Source organism: Borostomias antarcticus (assembly GCF_949987555.1).
Source record: "Borostomias antarcticus genome assembly, chromosome: 24".
NCBI lineage: Eukaryota > Metazoa > Chordata > Actinopteri > Stomiiformes > Stomiidae > Borostomias > Borostomias antarcticus.
Window position 1 is genome coordinate 15,382,119 of NC_140257.1, and position 27,738 is coordinate 15,409,856.

The 27,738-nt window shown below is 46.2% G+C and overlaps 1 protein-coding gene across 1 annotated transcript; it reads left to right on the forward strand.

Annotated features, from left to right (window-relative positions):
* Positions 1-26,257, forward strand: kcnb2a (potassium voltage-gated channel subfamily B member 2a; the record flags this gene model as incomplete). The annotated part of the gene is made up of 2 exons (XM_084458314.1): positions 1-567; positions 24,278-26,257. The coding sequence occupies 2 exons, from the start codon at positions 1-3 to the stop codon at positions 26,255-26,257; spliced, it is 2,547 nt and encodes an 848-aa protein (XP_084314440.1).
* Between the last annotated feature and the right edge of the window lie 1,481 nt (positions 26,258-27,738).

Consider the following 27,738-nt stretch of genomic DNA (forward strand, 5'->3'; position numbering starts at 1 on the left):
ATGGCGGACCGGATGCCCAAGCCCAGCCAGCGGGTCGTGGGCTCCCTCCCGCCCGAGCCCATCGACATCATCCGCACAAAGACGCGGTCCCGGAGGGTCCGGATCAACGTGGGCGGCCTGGTCCACGAGGTCCTGTGGCAGACCCTGGACCGGCTCCCCAGAACCCGACTGGGCCAGCTGAGAGACTGCAACACCCACGAGTCTCTAATGGAGATCTGCGACGACTACAGCCTCAACGACAACGAGTACTTCTTCGACCGTCACCCCGGGGCCTTCTCCTCCATCCTGAACTTCTACCGCACGGGAAAGCTGCACATGATGGAGGAGATGTGCGCCCTGTCGTTCGGCCAGGAGCTGGACTACTGGGGGATCGACGAGATCTACCTGGAGTCGTGCTGCCAGGCGCGCTACCACCAGAAGAAGGAGCAGATGAACGAGGAGCTGCGGAGGGAGGCGGAGACCCTCAGGGACAAGGATGGGGAGGAGCCGGAGGAGGGGTGTTGCCCGGATAAGAGGCAGAAGCTCTGGGACCTCCTGGAGAAACCCAGCTCCTCCCTCGCCGCCAAGGTAAGGAGGGGGAGGGGATGTGGGGGAGCGGTTGACGGTTTGAGTCCTTGGCGGTTATTTGAGCGGTGTTGTTTTGAACGGGAGTTTCGATGCCGCCAGGCAGGTCCGCGTCCAGGCGGGGTTGGTTGGGGTTCACCTGAGCGTGTTGTAGAATTTCTCGCGCAACATTGGGTTAGGAAGCCAGAACAGTTCAACAGAGATAGAAGAATTTAGTTCATCCGAAAATAAGTACAACACTTGAAGTCGCACTGAAATGAAAAAAACATTCTGTCCCATTTTGGTTCACATAATTGGTCATAGTGTTCACCTATTCAACGATGTATGCTAAAAAAATTTACAAAATTCTACTTTTGTTGTAATCGTATATCAAAGTATATAATTTCTTACTTCCTGGAAAACGGTAGGTCACGTGCAATGACGACAACAGGTACCTTAGATTTTAGGCCAATAATCTCACGACATCCACCCGTCAATCAACGCTATCCTTCTATCGAATCTGTCTAAAGTTCTTAAAACCCGTCCACTTGTCAATGTTCCAATCAAATTCCTCTAAACGCATGTCCCACCCTCATAGCTTGTTTGCGTCGGAAATACGTCAAACTACGGAAGTTAAATGATCTCAAACGTCCGTTTCAGTGCGACTTTAAGTGTGGCTCTCTGACAAGGAACCTGCACAGAGCGCGGCCAGTTGAGCGAGAGGCCGATGTTCTCTGGAACTTAGAATTCATCCACACAGTGTTCATCTTCCCGTCTACTATCCATAAATCAGAATGTAGATAAAACTCAGAGAACTAAACATGGGTAGAGACACTATGCATTGTCCAGACCTTCCAGGTCCCAGGTGTACGTCGTAAAGTTCCCCAGGACATGGATCAGAGGCGCCTGCCCATTCCATCCCACCCAGGTATAAAGATGACCAGATCACCTAGGCTGCCCCAAACCCTTAGGCTGCCCCAAACCCTTAGGCTGCCCCAAACCCTTGTCTCACAATGCGATACATAAACATTTAACACTAAAACAATTAAAACAATTTAAACATTAAAAACATGTTTTTTTACAATTACAAGCGTAATGCGCTTCCTGCCCAGATAGCTGATAGGTGGGGTGGAGTTTATCCAAAATGAATTAGGGTCCTCACACTCAAATACACACAAGGCACAAGACCTACTGCAGCTAGATGAGGCCTGGGCCAGGCCCCTTCATCCGAGACACACCTGGATCTGAGAGATACACTTTTGTTCTCTTAGGGAATCATTGAAGAAGACTGATTAAAGTTATTAGAGTAGTAAAGGGAAAATACATGTTTAGCCCTGTTTTAAGGTTACTTATGTTCATATACAATGGTTCAGATCAAAACGTTGACAAAACTAGCACTTTTGAGAAAGTCTGATAATTGCTCTACCACCGTTTTGGTCATACAATGGATGTGGGTGGGCACCGTGAAAAATCATTCAAAAACATGTTAAACTCTCAATTTCAAAGACAAGAAACTCACCGAGGTATTAGTTGACATTCTGACATATAATTCGCCATAAAGTAAGATTCTAGTTCATCTGGAAAGGCTTTTTTAAATATTTAGCATAGAACTCACAGCACATACTGTACGTGTGTAAACTTCCGCTTGAACTGATACAAGATCTCGCGCAATGCCTTGAAGTAGTTCCGCTTCCTGAATCCCCTCTGCGGATTGATCTACACATCTACAACGGTCACGTCAATACAAGTCAATGGATTTCATAAAATGATCAATAAAACCCTACAGAATTCATACTTTGCGGCAAATTTGATGTCAGAACACCAACGGACACCAATTACCCCCTCCAACCATTGTATATGATAAGTAACCTTAAAACAGGGCTAAACATGCATTTTCCCTTTACTACTCCTTTAATGGGATATTTGTTTTATGCAATAATAAATGTAATGGACTGAGCTGTGACAATACAAAGGATCAGAGATTTGTGCTGGAGCATCGAATTACAGCACAAGGCCTCACAGGAGAAGTGACCAGTACTTCATTGGGAACAGATGTTTTTTGGGGACCCTGTAGAAGGAATGTGTTTTGCAGTCTAGAATTTCCCTCTCTCTCTCCCTCTTTTTAAACATATGATTATTTGGCCATTGGCCAAATTATGATTGGATAGATTTTACTGCAGTATTTTATATACAGTAGAGTAGATGATAGGTCAGTATTTGGTGCAACATGTTAATTATAAAGTATAAATTCGAGAATCGGACAAAGGATTGTCGAATGAGTAGAATCTGTATGCTGTCGAAGACGATATAAAAGGATTCTTGGAAAGAAATTGTAGCCTTGGTTTTTTTTTTTTAACACAATTTGAAGGTCCAGACCTCACCAGAGAACCTGTTTTTAATTAGGCTAAAATCCTCATCATCATCTAGTTAATTATTATGCAATCCTTTATGATCCACAGTGACCCATTCATGGTCCACCGCCAGCTGTTATTATAGGTACTATAATCCTCCTTGGAGTCGGTCCAAATTTCCTCAATGATCATTTTCATGTCTGTCCCCTCCAACATTGTCACATTGTGCCACACAAGCACCTACTGTAATTGCACTGAATTTATGATCAGTAGTTTTGCCAGGCTGCCATAACCCTCTTAAAGTGGTTACTGTGAAAAATAGGGAAAAACAGCCTTCTGTGAGTCAAGCACCCCTACAGGCTTCATAGTTTATCCTGAAAAATCCTTATTTTGTTCTGTAATTGGATAAAGACTAGAAACTATCATTTACATTGGATAAACACTGCCCCAAGCACCGTTAACTTATTACTCAAAATGGAATATATTTAAATGTATCCAATAGTACGTTGTATCATATCTGATTGTATCATACTGTCTAGATCTTGTGTAAAAACACAACAGGTCTCTCCTCTGACCCACATCTCTCTCTCTCTCTCTCTCTCTCTCTCTCTCTCTCTCTCTCTGGCCCTCTCTTTCTCCTCTCCTCCATCTTGATCAAGACAGTGTGGGCAGAGTGCTGTGGCATGGCAAAGCTAATCCTCTTTAACCTATACTGTAATCAGATGAGACACAGGCAGAGAGATTAATGTTCGCATGTTCCTAGTCTGCTCTCAGAACTGTATAGGCTCACATGGAAAGAACAATACTCAGGGTATTGTACTGTAAACATACACACTATGTTGAATGCTGGATTTCAGTGAATTCATAGAGGGTGCTAGATGAGAGTGAATGGACACTCTTGGTAATATAAACGGCATTTAGAATAGCCATTGAGAGTGCATTATATTATATCTTAAGCTAGGTCCACTGTATGTCTCTGTTACCTCCCTCATGCTGTTGGTAGAAATGGCGAGCGCTGTTTGGGGAGCATTGCTGCATCGTCATCGCCTGCTCTACACAGCCTGCTGGCCCGGCCGCCGCGCGCTGCCTGTTCACTCGGACTCTGCCGAGCCAAGCAGCCAGTCTGGCCATTACTAAAGCCTTTAATGTCCGCGCTTTTATCTTCCTCTCTTTTTTATCTCTCTCACCAGAATGGAGAAGTGCCATGCCTTGCGTTCCCGCTGTTGACAGATCTCCCCACTCTCTCCGCCCTCTGGGCTGATGGCTCTGCCTGAAATGTTTAATGGAAACACGTACCAGGGCCAGCCTCATATTAGAAGAAACGCTGTTGGAGGAATTAGATTGCGTCCATACAGGAAGCGGAGATAAGTGATAATCAACAATCTCCCGATTCATTTGTTGTGGTGGATCTGTCGTGATAGCCAACACCGATCCTAGGGGGTGCGCAGATTTTCCCAAACAAAGTGAAAATAAAGCGCTGTAATTGAATTGGCAGTCGTAGAGATAAATGTGGCCCAGTCGTCGAGTGCCTGTACAAGGATGATGCTGTCCAGTCATGTAGACAGTCAGTATGTGACAGTGAAATGTTGCTGCCTTCTCCAAGTTTATGCACAGTACCAGATCCAATACTCCAATACTCAATTTACAATGGGGACTGCCTTCAACGCTAAGGTAGTTTAGCCAACATTCATCACTGGAACTTGCTTTCGGTGAGTGCATTGTCTGGCAGGCTGAAAAACGAGCGATAAGTGGATAGATTCACTTTGGAGGAAGGTGTGAGAGAGGTGGGTGGATGGGGGGGGGTGGGGGGGGGGGCACAGATGGTCAGGGAAAGCCTTTGTCCAGCTAGCTCATCCTCTAGATGCAGGTGGTCGCCATGGTCTGCCTCACCAGCCTGCCCTGACGACTGAGACGTCTGTGTTCTCTCCGCGTGGGTTCAAGTTCGTCCTCTGCTTATCTAACCAGGGCCAAACATGATAGTCCGACATACGTTGTGTGTGCTTGATTCAGCCTGCTTTAGATTGGGCACTTTTGATTGGTTAACCTATCTCTTTGTGTGTGTTAGGGTTGTGTGTGTGCGTGTGTGTGTGTGTGTACAGTGTGTGTATGTGTTTGTGTTCGTGTGTGTATGTGTGTATGTGTGTGTGTTCGTGTGTGTGTGTGTGTGTGTGTGTGTGTGCGTGTGTGTGTGTGCGTGCCGTCTGGGAGGGTGATCGGGACATTTTTATCCTTTGAAATGTGCGTGTCTCCAATGTCCAAACATGGACATCCCCAGCAGGCTGTAACCCCTCTGTGTGGCGAGAGTCTGAGGAAGTTTGATTTACACCACGCTACGAGACACTACATTACCAAGATCAGAGCACTTCATCCAAAGTACAGACAGAGGACCACACACTTTGTCAAATTAGCCAGGTGATTTATAGTGAAGGAGGAAGGCACCTTCCACTACAGCACTAATCTGCCGGTGGCCTCCAAGGCCAGGGGGGGGGGGGGCAGGCGGGGGTGGGGGGGGGGCACATGAGGCTTAAGCAGTGCTTAAAGCAGTGCCTAATCCTGGCGCCTTGCTGTCCCTCTGGCCCTGAGGAAGGACACTCAGTCCTGTATGAAGGCAAAAGGCACAGCGAGCGGCTAGCATCAGCGTTAGCCCTTCCGCCCCCGGCGGCGGGTGTGACTCCAGCTCAGGGGGGGGCGGAGAGGCGGGTGCTGTCTCAGGGGGGTGCGTTCGCTAGCTGTCACAACAGTTGGTTCCCCAGCGGGCGACCTAAGATAATATACTGACTTGGCTGCCAGAAAGTCTTATTTATGAGGCAGCAACGTGGTGACAAAGCGCCCCCCCCCTCTCTGGCCTCTGTCTGATCCCCAATAGGCTATATACACGACTCCAGTACTTCCTGAAATTAGACTTGCTTCCCCATTTCCTGTCTTACACTATTGGAGGAAGTGATTAATCAGGTGTGCCTGACTGCAGCACAATGATCAGGCACACCTGAATAATCCTTTCATCCAGTAGCGTAGGACAGGAAATAGAGAAGCATGTCTAATTTCAGGAAGTACTGGAGTTGTGCATATAGCTCATTGGCTGACGGATATGTGCTGACAGGAATGGAAAGCCAATCATATTACCTCGCTCATTCATAAACTGCAGATGTAAGGCACCAGTCATAACTGTCGCTTATTTACGAGGAGACTGGGTGATGTCAACAGTCGACGCAAACCCGTTTGGTAACGGTTTAGAGTTAATAATCCATTTATAAAGCATCTTTTCATAGTCAACATTTACAAATCATTATTAGAACATTTTTAAACATTAGTAAGCTATTTTTAAATGAGTAGTTATGTATTTATAAACATGGTTCAATTGGTTTATAAGAGCATTTATAAGGCATGTGATAATGGTCTGCTCACCATTTATGGGTAATTATGAATAACCTTAATGCTTTGTCAATTCATAAATGTTAGCAGTAATACCTCAGTTGATGCTTAATACAGCTCTTTAGAAACCATTTATTAATCATTAGAAAAGTGTTTTGCGACGATTGATCTAAAGCAGACACTAACTATATTGTATAGATATTCATAAATGAACCATTACTCCGGGACATACTGTAGAAACTATTTACTAATCATTAATAATGTTTTTAGCAGTGCTTGATCTAAAGTGGGTGTGACCACTCTGATTAGCCTACGCTGTATTTTTCTAACGTCAGCTAAATGTGATCATCAATTTCTTGTGAGATTTACAGTATCTGGTTAGTGCTCCCAGAGAGGCCTTGAATCACCACTGTAACACTTAACGCGGACTACTGTAGATTTATACAGTATTCAGATATCAGCTGGTTATCCATGCTGCTAAGATATCAATGCTAAGGACAGAATGGAGTAAGTGTAAGTTTCAACAAGTGTAAACCTGAAAGTCTTAACTTCTTGAAGAGGTTCAACAGTTCTTTTCAGAGCCAAGTCTGTGTGAACGTATTGTGTTGTGCCGAACCAAAGCCAAGCTTTGTTCCCTGTGAGTCTCGTCTCTTGTAGCTGCCGCTGAGACTGAGTCTTGCCTCTTGTAGCTGGCGCTGAGACTGTGAGTCTTGTCTCTTGTAGCTGGCGCTGAGACTGTGAGTCTTGTCTCTTGTAGCTGGCGCTGAGACTCTGGGTCTTGTCTCTTGTAGCTGGCGCTGAGACTGTGGGTCTTGTCTCTTGTAGCTGGCGCTGAGACTGTGAGTCTTGTCTCTTGTAGCTGACGCTGAGACTGTGGGTCTTGTCTCTTGTAGCTGGCGCTGAGACTGTGGGTCTTGTCTCTTGTAGCTGGCGCTGAGACTGTGAGTCTTGTCTCTTGTAGCTGGCGCTGAGACTAAGTCTTGTCTCTTGTAGCTGGCGCTGAGACTGTGGGTCTTGTCTCTTGTAGCTGGCGCTGAGACTGTGGGTCTTGTCTCTTGTAGCTGGCGCTGAGACTGTGGGTCTTGTCTCTTGTAGCTGGCGCTGAGACTGTGAGTCTTGTCTCTTGTAGCTGGTGCTGAGACTGAGTCTTGTCTCTTGTAGCTGGCGCTGAGACTAAGTCTTGTCTCTTGTAGCTGGCGCTGAGACTGTGGGTCTTGTCTCTTGTAGCTGGCGCTGAGACTGTGAGTCTCGTCTCTTGTAGCTGGCGCTGAGACTGTGGGTCTTGTCTCTTGTAGCTGGCGCTGAGACAGTGGGTCTTGTCTCTTGTAGCTGGCGCTGAGACTGTGGGTCTTGTCTCTTGTAGCTGGCGCTGAGACAGTGGGACTTGTCTCTTGTAGCTGGCGCTGAGACTGTGGGTCTTGTCTCTTGTAGCTGGCGCTGAGACTGTGAGTCTTGTCTCTTGTAGCTGGCGCTGAGACTGTGAGTCTTGTCTCTTGTAGCTGGCGCTGAGACTGTGGGTCTTGTCTCTTGTAGCTGGCGCTGAGACTGTGAGTCTCGTCTCTTGTAGCTGGCGCTGAGACTGTGAGTCTTGTCTCTTGTAGCTGGCGCTGAGACTGAGTCTTGTCTCTTGTAGCTGGCGCTGAGACTGAGTCTTGTCTCTTGTAGCTGGCGCTGAGACTGTGGGTCTTGTCTCTTGTAGCTGGCGCTGAGACTGTGAGTCTTGTCTCTTGTAGCTGGCGCTGAGACTGTGGGTCTTGTCTCTTGTAGCTGGCACTGAGACTGTGAGTCTTGTCTCTTGTAGCTGGCGCTGAGACTGTGGGTCTTGTCTCTTGTAGCTGGCGCTGAGACTGTGAGTCTTGTCTCTTGTAGCTGGCGCTGAGACTGTGGGTCTTGTCTCTTGTAGCTGGCGCTGAGACAGTGGGTCTTGTCTCTTGTAGCTGGCGCTGAGGGATGGGTTTCTCAAGCACAGTGCTGTATAGGGAGTGATGTGGAAGTGAGACTTAATCTCCTTTGGGGCTTTTCCTCAGTCTGCTCCTGCAAATAGACTGCTGCAGAGGCTACAGCCTGCTAGTTCACACGAGAGGGGAGAGGGGGGGGTGGGGGGGGGGGGGTTCTGAATGAATGTGTGTGTTTATGTGTGTGTGTTCATCTTTCTTTCTTTCTTTCTTTCTTTCTTTCTTTCTTTCTTTCTTTCTTTCTTTCTTTCTTACTTTCCTGCTTTCCTTCTTTCTTTCTTTCCCTCTTTCTTTATTTCTTTCTTTCCTTCTTTCTTTCCTTCTTTCTTTCTTTCTTTCTTTCTTTCCTTCGTTCTTTCTTTCTTTCTTTCTTTCCTTCTTTCTTTCTTTCTTTCCTTCTTTCCTTCTTTCCTTCTTTCTTTCTTTCTTTCTTTATTTCCTTCTTTCTTTCCTTCTTTCTTTCCTTCTTTCTTTCTTTCTTTCTTTCTTTCTTTCTTTCTTTCTTTCTTTCTTTCTTTCTTTCTTTCTTTCTTTCCTTCTTTCTTTCTTTTCATCTTTCTTTCTTTCTTTCTTTCTTTCTTTCTTTCTTTCTTTCTTTCTTTCTTTCTTTCTTTCTTTCAGTAAATACTAGTAGCTCTACTTAATCAACTGGAATTATTAGTGGGAGAAGATGTTGATGGCTGTGATAAGGGCAAATGAAGTGGGGTTGCTGTGGATTCCAGGAGAACATCTATAATTGAAGCTCTACCTTGATGCTTTGGTCCCACTCAAGTCATACTATTTGAACATTTCAGCCCTTGACTTGGCATCAAACTGGGACTTGGAATATCTGTGGTGCAAAGCAATGTGTAGCACATGTAGTATGTGCAGGCCTATCTTGCTATTGGCTACTGTCTGCCGTTCCGCTATGGATAAAATTACAAAATATATTTATGTTGTATATTTTTATTTTTATTTTGTTTATTTGTTGTGCTAGCAGAATAAACAGATAATCTCTCCATGGACTACCACCTTCAGGCTCTCCAAAGTAATGATGAGGAAGTGAGGTCAGAGTCATTAGTTATAAGAAAGTCGTCAATCACTTTGTCAATTGTCTCACAGAATTTGTCATCATGTAACAGTGTGCAATCCAGTATCCAGGATGGCCGTGTTTTTTTGTAGGAGAGCAAATGAGAGCATGAAGCAATGGGGCACGATCAGATATCACTATAGTTGAGTACTCCACACCCAAGTAATTATCTATTCAAAAGTAATAAATTCTTGAAAAAGTTTTATGAACCTGAGAGTAAAAAGAAAACGTTTTTCATTGGGATGGAGGAAGCGCCAGGGATCCATACATCCAACAAACCAACGCATGGCCTTAAGCGACGTCAAACTATTTGATCTAGGTTACAAATGTGTCGCGCTCCTGTAAGGACGCGAGCTCTAAATAGCCTCGGGCGTTCGATGTTCCTCGCTGCAGCAGGGCCTTGTGGGAACGGGTGGGGGGGGGGGGTTCCACGGTTTGGGCCGGATACAGTACCAAGCAGCATAGACCATGTTCCAACCGGCAGATACAAGAGAACGCCAGCACGTTTGGCAGTCTGTGCACCCCCTGCGGTTTGAACTGTACGCCACCCTAGCATGGGGTTATATGTTGTTTTCTAAGAGGTGTTGCATTAGAGGAGAAACCTCCCAACTGTCTCTTGTCTCTTGTAGGTCACCAGTAAGTGTGCTGCTACAGCATTCGATTAGGTCCCAGTCAAGAGCCACTATAAAGGGCAAAATCACATCATGATCCATCTCATCAAGAGAGCATTTCTAAGTGCTGCTGATATTTTTGGCAGGCAGAGGGGAATGTACAGAGGTTAAGATTGATTACTGTTATGATTATACAGAGATATTATTCTGTTATTGACATATGGGAGGAGCGGCCTTGGCAGGGAAACTGTCCTCTCAGCAGAACGCGTCCCCGCTCTCGTCCCCCGGCAGCCACGGCACGGGGACACGCCAGGAAATTATGTCCAAGATTTCCATGTAGTGAGGTAATGTGCTGCCTGTCATAATGTAGCGATCTGTGTCTCATTCTCTCCTCTCCTCTCCTCTCCTCTCCTCTCCTCTCCTCTCCTCTCCTCTCCTCTCCTCTCCTCTCCTCTCCTCTCCTCTCCTCTCCTCTCCTCTCCTCTCTTTTTGTCTCCTCTCCTCTCCTCTCCTCTCCTCTCCTCTCCTCTCCTCTCCTCTCCTCTCCTCTCCTCTCCTCTCCTCTCCTCTCCACTGCACTCTCACCTCTCATCTCATCTCCTCTCATCTCATCTCCTCTCTTTTAGACTCCTCTCCTCTCATCTCCTCTCTTTTAGTCTCCTCTCCTCTCCTCTCCTCTCCTCTCCTCTCCTCTCCTCTCCTCTCCTCTCCTCTCCTCTCCTCTCCTCTCCTCTCCACTGCACTCTCACCTCTCATCTCCTCTCCTCTCATCTCCTCTCATCTCATCTCCTCTCTTTTAGACTCCTCTCCTCTCCTCTCCTCTCCTCTCCTCTCCTCTCCTCTCCTCTCCTCTCCTCTCCTCTCCTCTCCTCTCCTCTCCTCTCCTCTCCTCTCCTCTCCTCTCCTGTCATCTCATTACATTACATTACATTGCAGTCATACAATGACCTTCTACTTGCCATATCTCAAAAGTGCATCTCCTTTCTAAAGCGTAAGACTAAGAGCATACTCTAGTGCTGAAGGCAAAGTGCAAGGATAGCAATCTAAAATACAATACTGCTTAAGAGGGAGGATCGTTGTAGTACTTCTTGAAGAGATGAGTTTTGAGCCTGCGATGAAAGATGGGCAGCGACTCTGCTGTCCTGACGTGAGTGGGCAGTTCATTCCACCACTGCGGGGCCAGGACAGAGAAGAGCCGTGACCGTGTCGATTGACCGCAGGGGCCTCGGAGTGACGGAGAGACAGAATGTAGCGGTCGGGAGGGGGTGTAGGGTTTGACCATGGCCTGGAGGTAGGAGGGGGCTGTTCCTTTCATTGCCCTGTAGGCTAGTGCCAGAGTTTCAAACTGGATGCGAGCCGCTACAGGGAGCCAGTGTAGGGAACGGAGAAGGGAAGTTGTGTGGGAGAACTTGGGGTGGTTGAACACCAGGCAATCAACAGCTTTCTGGACAAGTTCCAGGGTTTTAATGGCTGACGCCGGGGTTTAATGGCTGATGACGGGGCCCCAGCAAGGAGGGAGTTGCAGTAATCCAGACTCCTCTCCTCTCATCTCCTGTCCTCTCCTCTCATCTCCTGTCATCTCATCTCCTCTCCTGTCCTCTCTGCTCCTGTCCTCTCCTCTCTTGTCCTCTCCTGTCCCCTCCTCTCCTGTCTTCTCCTGTCCTCTCCTCTCCTCTCCTGTCTTCTCCTCTCATCTCGTCTCCTCTCCTGTCATCTCCTCTCCTGTCCTCTCTTCTCCTGTCTTCTCCTGTCCTCTCCTCTCTTGTCCTCTCCTGTCCTCTCCTCTCCTGTCTTCTCCTGTCCTCTCTCCTCTCCTGTCCTGTCCTCTCATCTCCTCTCCTCTTGTTTCCTCACCCCAGGCCTAGTACCATTCCCTCTGCAGCGTACTCCCCTTCACATCAAAAAGCATGACTTTTGCCCATTCACATCTCCAGTGATGAAACAGACTTTTTCGTCCTTTCATGTCTACATTTTTGAACTCAATACTCATCCTACCTCTCCTTTTACTGTCTGTAACTTTAATGTACAGAAAGTTGATACGAAGCCACGATCATACCACAAGATCCTCTTTTTTTTCTCATAAACTCCTGTTTAAATCTTTCGAATGATGACTTTGCCTTTTTTCCTGCAGATTTATGGTGTGAGTGTTTAATTCCATCTGGACGTCCCTAACTGCAGGTCTAAATCATCTGTCACTCCCGGTTGACACTGGCTCTCAGGGTCTCTCATTATATCCCAACACAACTCGGCAGTTTGCGCTTGACTTTTTTTGTGTGTAGAAAAACACTGTAAAGTAATTACTGCATTAACAATGTGTTATTAATATGTTATTACACAGTCGTGTATTGTAATTAATTGGTTATAGAGTTGAGTGGTTATAGATGTGAGTTAGGCCTTATTCCACTTATTGAAAAAGACCTATGTGTAACAATCACCAAATCATCATCAATGAGATATGAGATTACAAAGTGATACCATGGTAATCACAGATGTATTACAGAAAACAGAGTTACTTCATATAAAGTGGTTTGTTCTGTGGATACTAGGATGCAAGTACAGTCGTGGTACAGCATTTTATTGTTTTCAGAGAGTTTGGGGTGATTTGTTTGATATAATTGGCTGGTTCTGTATGAGGAGCAATACACTAGATAGATTTACCTTTGAGGCTGGCCGGGGGAAAAAGTATAGTTTGTTGTTATCAACTGGTATTGCTGACAATGGCTAATTTTGGGGCCAAAGTGGGGTTTTCGTGTTTTGTTTATGGAACACGTTCAACTGGGATGTGACGTTGACCCGGGCACCAAATCCCCCTCCGATACAAATGGAATGCAGCATTAGAACTGACAGTCTGGAAGGTTCTATGGTTGGGCTGTTGTTAGAACTGACAGTCTGGAAGGTTCTAAGGTTGGGCTGTTATTAGAACTGACAGGATGGAAGGTTCTAAGGTTGGGCTGTTGTTAGAACTGACAGGATGGAAAGTTCTAAGGATGGGCTGTTGTTAGAACTGACAGGATGGAATGTTCTAAGGCTGGGCTGTTGTTAGAACTGACAGGATGGAATGTTCTAAGGCTGGGCTGTTGTTAGAACTGACAGGATGGAATGTTCTAAGGCTGGGCTGTTGTTAGAACTGACAAGTTAGAAGGTTCGAAGGCTGGGCTGTTGTTAGGACTGACAGGTTGTAAGGTTCTGGTTGGGTTGTTCCCACTAAAGCTCACTGATGCTGACAAACACACAGCCAGGGAAGAGCAGTAACAGACAGTTCCCCCTGGAAGCAGGTGGCTGGTTTGTTCCAGCTCCATCCGGTAGACAAGATCACACATTTTGGTTTGCTTTAGTTTGGTTGTGATACTCACTGTGGGCAAACGGTCTTGCCCACTCTTCAAGCATGGCCTCACATCTCTTTAATTACTAGGCTGTGATTGGCTTATGTGTCAGAATGACCAATCGAGAGCATGTTTTTGACTAATTACTGTAATTAGGACCCTCTCCTCCTTCCCTCGGCACAAAGACCCGATCAGAGGATCTCTGGTTCAGCTCCCATCAGAGACGAGGACAATAGCTGGAGCCACCAGGGACTGAAATAATGAAGGGCTGTAGACTGTAATAGCATGCTGTCTGTTATGTAGATAAGTGGTGAAATTTACTCCGCTCAGTTCTACCACCTTAGTAGAATCTGCAAGGCTGTTATCAGCGTGTTTTTCTACTGGACTTGGTGTTGATTTGAATTTGAGTTTTGATTTGGCTCCGTTCGCAGTAATGAATTGCCTGGTCAGCTTTCAGTTGCTTTGTTGGGTTTTAATTAATTGCAAGCCTTGCGTGAGATAATTAAGAATCATTCCGAGTATCTTTGCATTCAGAGTCCTGATTTTCTGCATGAAAGTGTGTTGATCCAAATATTGACATTGTATTAGCATCGGTTTGCTGAAAGGTGATGTGTTGCTGTTCCAGTACTTTAGATGGTGAACTGCCACTGTGTCCCTTACTCAGCACAAGCCCCTTGACTAATGTAGTGGGCGGCCATAAGATACATCAGGCCTATAAAAACACCAGCAGTCCAATAGATCCCGTTTCCCGTTTCCATAAATACCCTCTGGTATTGATCAAGACGGTCTTGGGTTTCTCGGCGGGGTTGGTTTCCTCTCCCAAGCCCTCTGCTGCAGTGATAACTTCCTCCAGAAATCATTTAACCTTCATCCTTCCTCTCATCTTCATCCTCTGCATGCATTGTGGCAGAATGTCTTTTTTTATCTTGATGACGTGGAGGGTGTATTTCACATCAAATTAGTTAATTTACTTACTTCTGGTGATTCCGTTCTCAAGACGTGAGAGTCGCTGTTTGCTGAGTATTATAGATGTGTGTAGTGTGTACCTCAGTTTTACTACCTCAGTTTCATTCCCTTATTTGATATAATATCTCAACAAAAGTCTCAACAAAGGAGACATTTATTACCTTGCAGCGAAAATAATGTCTGTGTGATTTGAATTACTGCCACTAATATAGTTTCTGCACACTTGTCGATTAAGTAGGGCCATTTCTGGGTGACGGGGGAATCGAGGGTTTGTGTTCCTGTGATAAAGTGGCCTCGATTTGTATGAATAAAAGAAGCACTGAGTCAATTAAATTCAATTTATTTCTCATAAAATGGATACCAATCGCGGCATAACCTGCAGCACACGGGCAGATTACGTTCTGGAGCTTAATCTTTGTCTTTCAACAGATTGTCTTCCATGAACAATCTTCCCTGGAACATTTGTTGTTGTTGTCATTGTCAGTTTATTTCCCGGAGTCTTTGTATGAGTTTAGTCAAAATGCAAGAGCAGGTCTGTGAAGGTTTGCTTCTGTGTGAGAGACACAGATCTCTCAGTTAATCTGCTTACTGCACTTCCTAGTTCGCCAGATGTTCCAAAGACTGTACTCTACAGGTATAGGGTCACACGTGGTGTGGGCCAAAGCAGCCACCGTAGTTGTCCTGTTCGCCTGCCCTGACACCTCACCTATCTCATTTCATCACAACTCTCACAACTCTGCCATCTTGAATGGTGTTCATGTATGAATGAACACAATATCCTCCACTGGATTTAGTGCCAGAGGATTTCTTAAGGAAACGTTGGATTAGGCCGAGCAATGAGGTCTTAGCCTGGACCTCCCACGCAGAATTTAAGACAGCTGTCTGTCATTTAGACAGGTCTGTCTGAAGGCAAAATACATGACTGTACACAATGTTGTATTTCAGGTAAAAGCATATCTTAGAAAACACAGTGATCTAGTTTGGAACATCCCTTTAGCAACAACAAGCTTGAGAAATTAATGAAAGAAGTATGTTTTTTTATTGCTCTTTGGATTGTGAGTTTCACTGTGTATCTGTGAAACTTTGCCTGGGCAGAAAAGGCTGTATCGTTAGTAGAGTTTAATGTGGGTTTTGGCAGCTACCGGGCGTCAGACCAGTTTGAGGATTAGGGCTTGTACGCCAGGCTCAGATACAACAGCTAAGAAGGTATTTAGCTATTTCAGAACAGATTTCTTTTTTCTGTAATTACCTATTTAATGTCTAAATTAGAGTCTTGAACATTTATAACAAGACACGCATTCTCTTGACTTGTTGGCTGTTGTATCTGAACCTGGTATATAAAATCATCTCAGAGTAAAAGTACTGATCTGGGACCAGATTTAACTTCCTACCCTGGGGTACCTGACCGGCACGACGAAGTTCTACAACACCGATACAGCAGAGCCACTTATGGCTGTGTACAATCAGACCAGTTAACTGGTACAGTTGATGAGACCTCACTACATACAACGATATGACAGTTCTTTATGAATTGTCCATTGAGTATACGAGTGGATCTTCCATTCCTGTGCTGCTGTCTTCTCCCTCCATCTTCCACACTTCTCCTCACCATCCTCCCTTCTCCTCCTCTCTCCCTCCCTCCTCCTCTCTCCCTCCCTCCTCCTCCTCCTCTCTCCCTCCCTCCTCCTCCTCCTCCTCTCTCCCTCCCTCCTCCTCTCTCCCTCCCTCCCTCCTCCTCCCTCCCTCCCTCCCTCCCTCCCTCCTCTCTCTCTCCCTCCCTCCTCCTCTCTCCCTCCCTCCTCCTCTCTCCCTCCCTCCTCCTCCTCTCTCCCTCCCTCCCTCCTCCTCCCTCCCTCCCTCCTCCTCCTCTCTCCCTCCCTCCTTCTCCTCCTCCTCCTCCCTCCTCCTCTCTCTCTCCCTCCCTCCCCCTCTCTCCCTCCTCCTCCTCTCTCCCTCCCTCCCTCCTCCTCTCTCCCTCCCTCCCTCCCTCCCTCCCTCCCTCCCTCCCTCCCTCCCTCCTCCTCCTCCTCTCTCCCTCCCTCCTTCTCCTCCTCCTCCTCCTCCTCCTCCTCCTCCTCTCTCTCTCCCTCCCTCCCTCCTCCTCCTCCCTCCCTCCTCCTCCCTCCCTCCTCCTCCTCTCCCTCCTCCCTCCTCCTCCTCCCTGTAGCTGGTCAAGTCCCTTCCCTGGCACAGGCTGAACTGGATCTGTTTCTCTTTATGTCCCCATCACAGCTCATCATGTAATCATGTTTGCGCAGATCTCAAGATAAGGCTGGGTAATCCCTGCCCCTTCCACCCCTGAGAACCCAGAGCCATTCAGAACCACGGCCGCCTGTCTACCTGCCCCCCCACCCCACACACACACACACACACACACAGACACACACACACAAGCCAGACGCAAGGTACTTTACACAGCTGTATTGAAGACGCAAGATTGTCTTCTGTTCCTGGGCTATTGAAAACATGATGGCTATGCGATAGCCTGTCAGATTTTAGTATAGAGTACTTTAGTTTGACGTAGAAATATCTCTTAAGCTTCATAATTCAAAACGATTGGTTTTGTTTCTAGACTGTTTTTTTTTGCCTCTTAGTTGTGAGTCTTTTCACACAGCAACTGTATATATATGTCAAATATATATATAAAGTATATATATGTCAAATTCATTGCTTGTCAGCCCTCGTATAGGATGGCAGTGAGGACATGTGAGTGGTTGTGTTAGCTGGTTCTAGTCCATGTGCTTTGCATGGCTCAGGATATAATACAGTACACAAGATACTTTCATAGAGGAGACAAATATATTGAGATGACCCATTCAGATGACACAGTAAGCTTAAAGGTGCAGTGTGTGATGACTGGTGGCATCTAGTGGTGAGGTTGCAGATTGCAGCCAACTGAATACAATCACATGGTGCAACATGGCGCCCCCCGAGGGAAGAACCCGCTCCCTGCAGTAATCAAATGATTCAGAATCGATTCATGAATCCCCAAATCGATCTTTTATTTAATGAATTTAATGAATGAATGAATAAATTAAGGAATGAATAGTTAATTAATGAATTCAATGATTCATTCATTCATTTTTGGAAATCAGTATCGATACCCAGCCCTAGTATTGATGTGTTGCATAATTTGGCAGTCATGTAATTAAGGTTACAGCTAAAAAAAAAAAAAAAAAGGTTTTAGTAACACTAATCGATATTGAATCGAATCGAATTGAATCGTGATAATCGACAAATCGATACCCAGCCATACTTTGCAATAAGATTAAGATATACGTCTAAGACGCATTTTCGCTATTCCTAATTATCAGAAGAGACATCTCTCTCTCTCCGCTGCTCCTAGTGTGTTGCCAGCAGACAACCCTGCTGTGAGTGGAGAGAAGGAAACGCTCAAAAGTGTGGTTGCTCGTTTCCGCAAGTGCAGTTTCTTGCTCATGAGGGAGGAAACTCGAGCAATCTTTTGAAATATTTAGCAAAAGTGCATCACAGGCTACACATGGAGAAACGCTGTAGGCTAAACCGCTTTACACTGCCTAGTAGTTTTCTCATTGCCAGTGTAACCGAGTGAAAAATGGAGTAGCTGGTCACTCCTCAAAGGAGCGCTGACAGTCCCTCCTAGAGGGACGTACCTGTTGGTGAAACTGTCAGCGCGTCCGCCTCCCAAGTGGGAGACCTGGGTTCTAATCCCGCCCCGGGCATGCCGAAACAAATAGGTTACAATGGTGCCGTGACCCGGATGTCCAGTGGTGTGGGTTCTAATCCTGTCCTGGGCCTACTGAAACAGATGGGTTACACCAGAAATATGCACAGGGACATTGATTTGACTTTAGCTGTGTCAATCGATTGATCGTAGAAACTGTTGTGAGTTGCTGTGCGTCATTGTCGTAAGGAGTCTCTGAGCACACTCATGCGGCATGAGACAAAAAAGAAAAGGCACATTCAATGCGGAGCCTCAATCAATCAATTGGGTGGTTACAATTCTGTTTTGTTCCAATGTTAGGTAGGCTAACATTTGGTCTGGTCACCCTACCCACACAGAGCTAAAATTATACAAACATGAGTTAATGATTTAAAGAAGTCATTCGCCTGCTAAATTGTTTGGCTACAAATTTGAATGATTTTGCAACTTTTACCGTAGAATGTCCTGCAGTGCATAAGATACTTTGTTTCTTGTTACATTTGTTTGTTATTAACTAGGTTAATCGCTAGAAAAGTCGTTGTTACATGCAGCCCTACTAGATATAAAGGGCTCATTCTAAGGTAACAAAAACACAACTGTTCTTATTTTCAGGGGATAATACACTAATTAAAACATACTCTACATATTAATATTATATTCAATTAATGCCAAGTCTGTTTCCGCAAGATGCCACTATATTCTACACAGTGCACTTTTAAGAAGATAAATACTGAAATATTGCTGTCATGCAGAATTGTCAAACTTCTTCAGTTTAGATATTGGCCGGGTTTCCCGAACGAGTTAAGAAGCACTTAACTCCAAAGTACTTCTTAACTCCCATACAAAGGGTTGCTTAAGAAGGGTTCCTTAAGAAATGTCCTAATCGGAAAACGTGGCCATTGTCTTTATCAATAAATTCACCTCCTCCACAAGTCATTTAAAGGGGACAGATATCACTGACATCTTAGCATTTTAAACATGATCTAAAGCAGATAAATGACAGTGAATTTACAATAGGACGGCCATTTAGCAGCTAAGCTGTCATATCAGTTGTGACCACAGAACTTCTCTTTGACTTGACCTCTGCTGCCATGGTGGTGGTGGTAGTGGCCAGACAGAGGCTCATCCTGGCGTGACTCGGACAATCCTCACATCTGAGCCGACACTCCAGGCTTCCACCTCGTACCCCTCCCCCTCACACACACACACACACACACACACACACACACACACACACACACACGCACACACACCCACAGACCTGCAAACTAGCACTACCATCATTACTTCTAGAGCTGCTACTAGAGCTAGATGGGCTTACTGACTTTTGCTTTACCACCACAACAACATGTACTACTTCAGTTTTTCATGTATGGATCAAGCAATCCTTGTAGCACCTTAAAATTCAGATTCTGAGATTGAAATAATATTTATAAGTCTAACATTTAGATATGCTGTTTTACAGTGCTTGTGTGTAGAACTATTTTAAGTACGACACTGTCAGGCGTGCTTAGTGTAGGTGTGGTTGCAATCTATTTTTACCGTGCTAATTTTATTATTGTTAGGGTCAGATATCGTGGTCAGGGCTGGTTCACTGACTATAGGGTAGACAATGGTTACTAGATTGTAATTATAATGCTTCAGTATAAATATTGTAGCTCAAAGTGTTACATATTTCCTCCAGATTCAGATTCTTGATATTTAAGCTAACTGTATCCTACCAGTCCTCCTTCAAAACAAGCTTTCACACATCGCAGACTGTCATAACAGTACTTAAGACCAGCTGGAAGTCAAATGCATATTTGGACATTAAATAATTCATATGGTGTGAATGATTTAGCTTGTCTCACATGCAAAGTGTGCCATTCTTCGGGGTATGGCTGTGCTACGTAAGCGCAGTAAGCAAGTGCACTCTGGGTATTTCCACTTTTCCATATTGTCTAAGTAGATTATGTCAACACTAGCCTACCCACCAGGCTGGTTGTGAGTCTGAATCGTAGTGAGTTGAGCACGCTACACAGCAGCTCCTAGCTCATCATGGCGAGAGGCCTTCCTAGAACCTCACGGGAGGAGGCGTTTTCTTAGAACAGGTGACGACAGGTGCTGTCTGCTATGCGCAAGGGCAAGGGGGCGTGTATACGGTAGGCAGATATAAACCCCGGTCTCTTGCTCAGAGCTGTAAGTACAGGGACCTGGCGCTGTCTCCGCGTCAGGACATAGCAGGATAATTGTAATAGGATTTGGTTGCTATCTATAGTAAGGATAGAGAAGGTTAGAAGTGGTTACTCATTCTTTCCTCAACAGGAAGAATCAACCAATAATCTGATACTACACGTCAGTCAACGTAATTCTACACACCTCCGGTGGAAACTCGGCATCGGAAATAAAAAATGCCTGTGCTGGATGTATGTTCTTTGGAGGACGCTGAGTGTGCATAATTGTGCCACTAGTATGAGCCTCTGCCATTCGATCTGGCCGGTGTCCGCATGTTAGAGTCGGTTCGATGACATGATCATGTTTTACCTTTTTCTGACGTTTGAGATTCTGCAAGGTTTTAGAAATCTGTACTGTAGTTGTTTCACGAGGAAACAAGCAAACAGAAAAGGGATTGTATTGATCTGTCTGACTCACCGGATGTAGGTTTTGGGGATAAGCCTTGTCATTAGTTTATTACTGCCCAATCAGTGGCGATGTGAGATTCTTCTGGCCCAATCAGATTCAATCCAGACTACGTGAAACAACAACAACCTAGCAACCGCTCTGCGCAAGATGATTGTGATTGGTTTAAAGATTCGCAGCACCCCCGCCTCCCACTTATCTACGAATGAGTCCAACCAGACCTTTGTCCAGCCGTTAAACAAAGTGTGGAGGTGACCATGACTCACAAGGGCAAGGGTCACATTAGTGTCATTATCTTCGAGACGGAGTTATCGGAGCTCCACGTTGGACATGGCTCTTACACCCGCTCCCACTTCCTTAAGTGTTCTTTGAATGAAGAACCCTCAGCACTGGAGCACGGAACATAATAACTGCATTACTGTCTTTACTATGCACACCTTTAATCCTGAACTAAGAAAATAGATGAGTTACTACTCTACATCTTCCTAGTAGACCTCAGGTGAATACCAGTGGAGTAGTAGTACTGTGGTGGAGAGCGCTTCCATTTTCTCTCCCAGTGCAAGTACAGTAAGATTATTTTAGTTTATGAGTCGGCTGTATCACGGGGTAATTCTCCTCTGCAGCTGTGATTAAGTGAGTTCTGTGTGGAGGTCATGAGCATGTGACGACAGCGTCAGTGCTGGACTGGGTACTGGAGCCAGGAAAGAGAGAGAGAGGGGAGGGGGGGAGAGGTGGAGGAGGAGAGATGAAGAAGTGGGAGAGAAGGGATAATTAGTTGTAAGAATTACTTACTAGGAGAAAAGAGAGATAGATAGATAGATAGATAGATAGATAGATAGATAGATAGATAGATAGATAGATAGATAGATAGATAGATAGAGAGAGAGAGAGAGAGAGAGAGAGAGAGAGGGGGGGGGGAGAGGTGGAGGAGGAGAGATGAAGAAGTGGGAGAGAAGGGATAATTAGTTGTAAGAATTACTTACTAGGAGAAAAGAGAGATAGATAGATAGATAGATAGATAGATAGAGAGAGAGAGAGAGAGAGAGAGAGAGAGAGAGAGAGAGAGAGAGAGAGAGGAGGGGGGGGGGAGAGGTTGGAAGTCATCCAGAGTTACCTTACAAGGATATACAGTACACATTGGCTAAATATACAGGGAAACTTGACCTGTCCTTGATAACAAAGTAAACACACTGACACACACACACACACACACTCTCTCTCTCTCTCTCTCTCTCTCACACACACACACACACGCAATTTCTCTTTCTCTTTCTCTTTCTCTTTCTCTTTCTCTTTCTCTCTCTCTCTCTCTCTCTCTCTCTCTCTCTCACACACACACACACACACACACACACACACACACACACACACACACACACTCACTCACTTAGTGAGTTTCAGTTGTTCAGTTGTCTTGGATGTCAGTGGTTTTGCTCATTATTGTGTCTGTATATCAAACTATAACATCATAACTTAGTTAACAAACAGCTGAGGGAATGTCATTTACAATCTTTAAGAAAGATTGAAGCATTGAAACATTTGCCTCTTTGCCATTTCTTCTATTATCCTGTCCTTGATTAGTGTATCCAGCAGGGAGGGGTGGAGCAGGATATTGTCATCCTGTCCCTTATTGGTGTATCGGACAGGGAGGGGTGGAGCAGGATATTGACTCATCGATCAACAATTTCTAAAGGCTCCTAGCATTCTGTGTCTCAGGGGATGAACAGTATTCTGTTATTTTTCCTCCCTACTTTATTTTATTACATTTTACATTTCATTGTCCTCCGCCTGATGAAATCAGAGGCTGTTGAAGTGGCACTCGTCTGTTGGTCTGTTCATTCATCTGTCTTGTGAGATGTACCACAGCCCACCACTAGGAGTGCTAGCCTCATACTGTGTGTCTCAGTACAGTAAGGGGTGTGACGATTAGGGATGAGACGGTATACCGTAAAACCGTGAACCGCGGTATAAAATGTCCACGGTATTAGAACCGTGACATTCCCTGTGTTTACGGTCTTACGTTTACGGTATTACACAATAATGCGCTGCTGAAACTTCACATTTCAAGTTGCTTGCAACAGTTAATTTTGTAATTTAATATAAGCTTGCTATTAATAAACTGAGCTTAATTACAATAGTGTGTATTTTTCATCATGTGTTGCACTGTAGTTCCTTCAAAGTAAAATACTTGTTTTTTTATGTGTGTTGGGGAGGTGAAATGCCGTATACCCTGAAATACCGTAAACCGTACCGTGTAACTAGATATCGTACCGTACCGTACTGTAATGCAAAAATCCATATCGTCTCATCCCTAGTGACGATACACTGATCTCAAGATATGATACACGATATTGGGTTCACAATATTGATACGGTATGATATTATAACAATATTTTAATCACAATTTGAATGATGAATATACGACAGGAAAAGTTGTCTTTTATTCAGAAAATGCAAAATGCAAAACAATGCTATTATTTGCCCTATAGTTCCAATGGACAATGGGTACACCTGCTCAAGCTTAGCTTGAAAGTTGGTTCCACTAGAACACATGCATCATACAGTAGATGTCCATGATGAATTGGCAAGGGTGGCTGTGTGTGTCTGGTAATGCTCCCATTCAGACAGATTTCCACCCGGTCTGTTCTCGACCGGGTCAATCACAACCGTTTATCTAATATGGGGCAAGCTTGATATGATGACTGTACTCACTTGATACGATGACTAACCCACGCTTCGCTGCTCTGATTGGTTGTAGGTCTATCCAATTGCGTGCAGAGGCATTTTTGTCTGAGACTGTTGACAACGCCCCTTAGGAATGGAAAGTGAACTGAAAATGTCCAGACCCTTTGCATTTTTGCAAACTGTGTCTGGCAAAGTGCACGTGTGCATCAGTTGGCCTGACGATGCCGTGTTGTCATCTTCCACACAGGATGGTCAGAGCTCACCTCTAGTTGTACTTGTTAGAAGTTGCTGTTGGCACTGCCAATGGATTTTGCTTTGAAAATTGAAGCTATGCTACAGTATGTGTACAGTCTATTCAACACAGGGTTGGTTGTCTGGTTCCACAGAGTTAAGAAATGCACTATACAAATAAAGCTTTGATTGATTGATTGGTTGATTGATTAAGACATCCCAACGTCCTGGCTTGTTTAAGTCATGGTTTTACATGTTAGGATTTTCATACATACAGAATATTTTATTCATTCAAAAATAAATACCACATTTCCACTATATCGTTGCCATAAAGGAAGGTGCATTATGGGTGGGGACCACATGTTTCTGAGCACTTCTATCTTTATACTACAATATACTTATAACTCCTACACAGTAACTCCCTCTAAATCAGTATCCCTTTCACAAAACAGTTGGAAATGGTAGGATAGACAGTTTAACTTAATATTTTCGCATACAGCATGAATAATGAAAAATGTAGGGCAGAAAATGTTACAGTAGCTTAGAACAGTATTCTAGTCATGGTTTGAGTTGATATGATTATAGATAATTAAATTAAGTGAATTAGTTCCACACCCTGTCCAGACTCTCTCATGACAGACAATTAATTCATGACAATAATAAAGTCTCATTAAGTTATGCTATTTCTAAATATTCAATAACACACATGCAGATGCTATTTATTTACATAATCAACCCTATACCAAATTTTGCCCTCAGGCCTTGAAATCCAATCAGCCTTACACAGTTGTATTCCTTTTTATATTTGGCCATATTCAAGCTGCTGTATAACATATTTTTTCATTAATCTAATTTTTCTCTCTCTTCCAGTTCTTGGCCGTTCTCTCCATCATGTTCATCATCTTGTCTACCATCGCGCTGTCGCTCAACACCTTGCCCGAGCTGCAGGTGGTGGACGAGTTCGGACAGTTCAACGACAACCCCAACCTGGCCCACGTGGAGGCAGTGTGCATCGCCTGGTTCACCATGGAGTACATCCTCCGCTGCCTGTCCGCCCCCAACAAGTGGAACTTCATCAAGGGCCCGCTGAACGTCATCGACCTGCTGGCCATCCTGCCCTACTACGTCACCATCTTCCTGACCGAGTCCAACAAGAGCGTCCTCCAGTTCCAGAACGTGCGGCGCGTGGTCCAGATCTTCCGCATCATGCGTATCCTCAGGATCCTGAAGCTGGCGCGTCACTCCACGGGCCTCCAGTCCCTGGGCTTCACCCTGCGGAGGAGCTACAACGAGCTGGGCCTGCTCATCCTCTTCCTGGCCATGGGCATCATGATCTTCTCCAGCCTGGTGTTCTTCGCCGAGAAGGACGAGGACGCCACCAAGTTCACCAGCATCCCCGCCTCCTTTTGGTGGGCCACCATCACCATGACCACCGTTGGCTACGGCGACATCTACCCGCAGACGCTGCTGGGGAAGATCGTGGGCGGGCTCTGCTGCATCGCCGGCGTGCTGGTCATCGCCCTGCCCATCCCCATCATCGTCAACAACTTCTCGGAGTTCTACCGCGAGCAGAAGAGGCAGGAGAAGGCCATCAAGAGGCGCGAGGCCCTGGAGAGAGCCAAGAGGAACGGCAGCATCGTCTCCATGAACATGAAGGACGCCTTCGCCCGCAGCATGGAGCTGATGGACGTGGTGGTGGAGAAGGCCGAGGAGAAGCGGCCCGTCGACAACCACCTCATGCCCAGCAAGTGGAGCTACCAGAAGCAAGGCGGCGGGGGCGGGGGTGGCGGGGGCGGGGGCGGCGGCGACGGCAGCCCGCGGGCCCAGCAGCCCAGGTACCAGGAGGTGGCCCAGCTGGGCTCCCCGGAGCGGCTCAAGGCCGTCAGAACCAGCCCGCAGCACCTGAACGCCCGGCGCCTGGAGGACACCTACAACAAGCTGACCCGCTCGCCCAGCCTGAAGCTGAGCCCCGGGGCGGCGGGGGCGACCCAGGAGCAGGCCAAGCGGCTGGAGCAGGGCCTGGAGATGAAGGCGGTGGGCGGCCGCGGCGGCGGCGCCGGCGGTTCCAGGTCCCCGCAGGCCAAGGAGAGAGGCGGCGCCGGCGTCAGGGACGCGGCCAGCGCCGAGAGCTTCTCCAGCTGCGCCACCGAGTTCAGCGAGGGGGAGAAGGGCTCCCTGCTGCCCAGCAGCGCCGGGGTCCAGAGGCGGCCCCCTCCGCTGGACCTCAGCCAGATCTCTTCCAAAGAGTTCCGGGGGTCCGAGAACATCCAGCCGGCTGTCATCATCAAGGAGGGGCTGTACGAGTTTGTGTGCGTCGAGCCGGACGGCAGTGGCGGCGGCGGCAGGGGGGAGGACAACCAGGCCTTCGACATGACCGTGGAGAGCGTCCGCAGCTCCGTCATCAGGGGCAACAACCAGCAGAAGACGAAGGCCCTCAAAGTCAACTTCATCGGATCCCAGGAGGAGGCGGCGACGCGGGCGGCCACGCCGTCCAGCGCGCCGGGGAGTTTCCCGCAGGCGCTGCTGCACGACGTGTCCCGCCCGCCCCAGTCGCTCAGCGCGGGCTGCATAGAGGCGGCGGCCAGGGGCTCGGAGGGGGGCGGTCAGCCGTCCGGCTTGAGCCACGCGGGGAGGAATCACACGGACAGGGCGGCGAGCGGCGCCAGTCCCCTGTCGCCCAAACCCGGCGCCCTCTACCACTCGCAGGACGTGACGGGGGCGGAGGATGGAGGAGGAGGAGGAGGAGGAGGGGAGGAAGCCGCCCAGAGCAGCCAGACGCAGAGCGGCGGAGTGGAGAACCACATCGTCCTGGACGGCGGCCTGCCATCGCCCTGTGAAACAAGCATGTGACGCTAACTCCGGTGACAGAGCAATGAAAGAGGGGGGGGGTGGGGGGGGGGGGGCAAACCAAGCCTGTAATGTTTGTGAGTAAAAGACAGAAGTACGCACTCGCACTGCTGTACCAAACGTTCCGAGGTCGTCATTGATGTCAGGCTCACAGTGCTGCACCAAAACCTTCTGAGGTCGTCATTGATGTCACTATTTTTAGTGAAGGCCAATGAGTCTGCTGTTCGCTGCAGAGAGCGGACATTGACGTATAGCTGTGGATTTTATTCACAAGGGGCTCCAAAGTGAGCAGAACAAATTTTAGTGTATAAATTGAAGTTTTTTTTTGTCCTTTCTCCTGTTCTTTTTATGTATCTATTGCAAGTTTTTTTCCCCCCGCTTGCTAAATATTTTGGACACTTGGTGATGAAGAAAGAATTTGGATTTTTTTCTTCAGAAATCCTCCGTATTTGTGGAGCAGTCCTTTCTGCAAGAATTGAAACAATGTGTTTTGTCACTTTTTAATGCTTCTCATGTCTTACACTGATATCTAATATGGCTTTGCATTTATTTGCCAAGGCCCAATTACAGCTCATGTCATTTGATCAGCTTAGATAGAGCTTTTTCAGTGAGGGACAAACTATACATGGAACGAGACACAGGGTCTTAGTTCTGTGATATGACAAATGAAACTTAGCAAATTAGAAGGGAATTGTAATAGTTTCCTCCTCAGTAGCTTGCCTGTATGGAAATAAGAACTGAAGACCCATGGAACAGTATTATCAATAGCCTATACATCAATATTTAAGACTGCATTTCAGTATTTCATGTTTTACTTTATATTCTGTTCAATATACAGTATTGGAACTCCCTTTTGGCTGTGCTGCTAGGCAACTGCGCTTCTGTTCTATGGGAAGTGCAACCAGGCAGGTGCATCATGGGGCACCTCTTGGACGTTCACATCAAAGGGACACATAAGTCTGACTGTCAGTATGCATTTGAAAATAGCACTTTGCTCAATTAGATTCAAACAATAACATATCGACTGAATAATCAGTCAGGCTTTCAAACACAGAGTGTTTGTGATCGAGTATCAGATCAACTTATCAAAAATGTATTGTAACTCTCCACAATGTATTTATGTTATATGCTGCCTTTTGCTTAGACAGAAGTGTAGACGGCTGGAGATGGTAGTTGGAATGAACACTGTGTGTATGCGTGTGTGTGTGTGCGTCTGTGCATTTGTGTGTGTTGTTTGATGTGTATTAATTGAGGAGTCACGCACATCCAAAAAGACCTTCAAGGCAGGTACTGGACCAGAAATATGCAAGAAAGAACCAGCACACTGTTCCATAGCTCCGTTTAGCTCCTTTATTACAATGTACATTTATTACAATGTAATCAATGAGCTGTAGGGAGCTAGAGTGTGTGGACCCTTGTTTGATGTGTGTACATGTACTGTATTGAATGGGGATGATCGTGGGCACGGCCATTCAGGCAGGAAG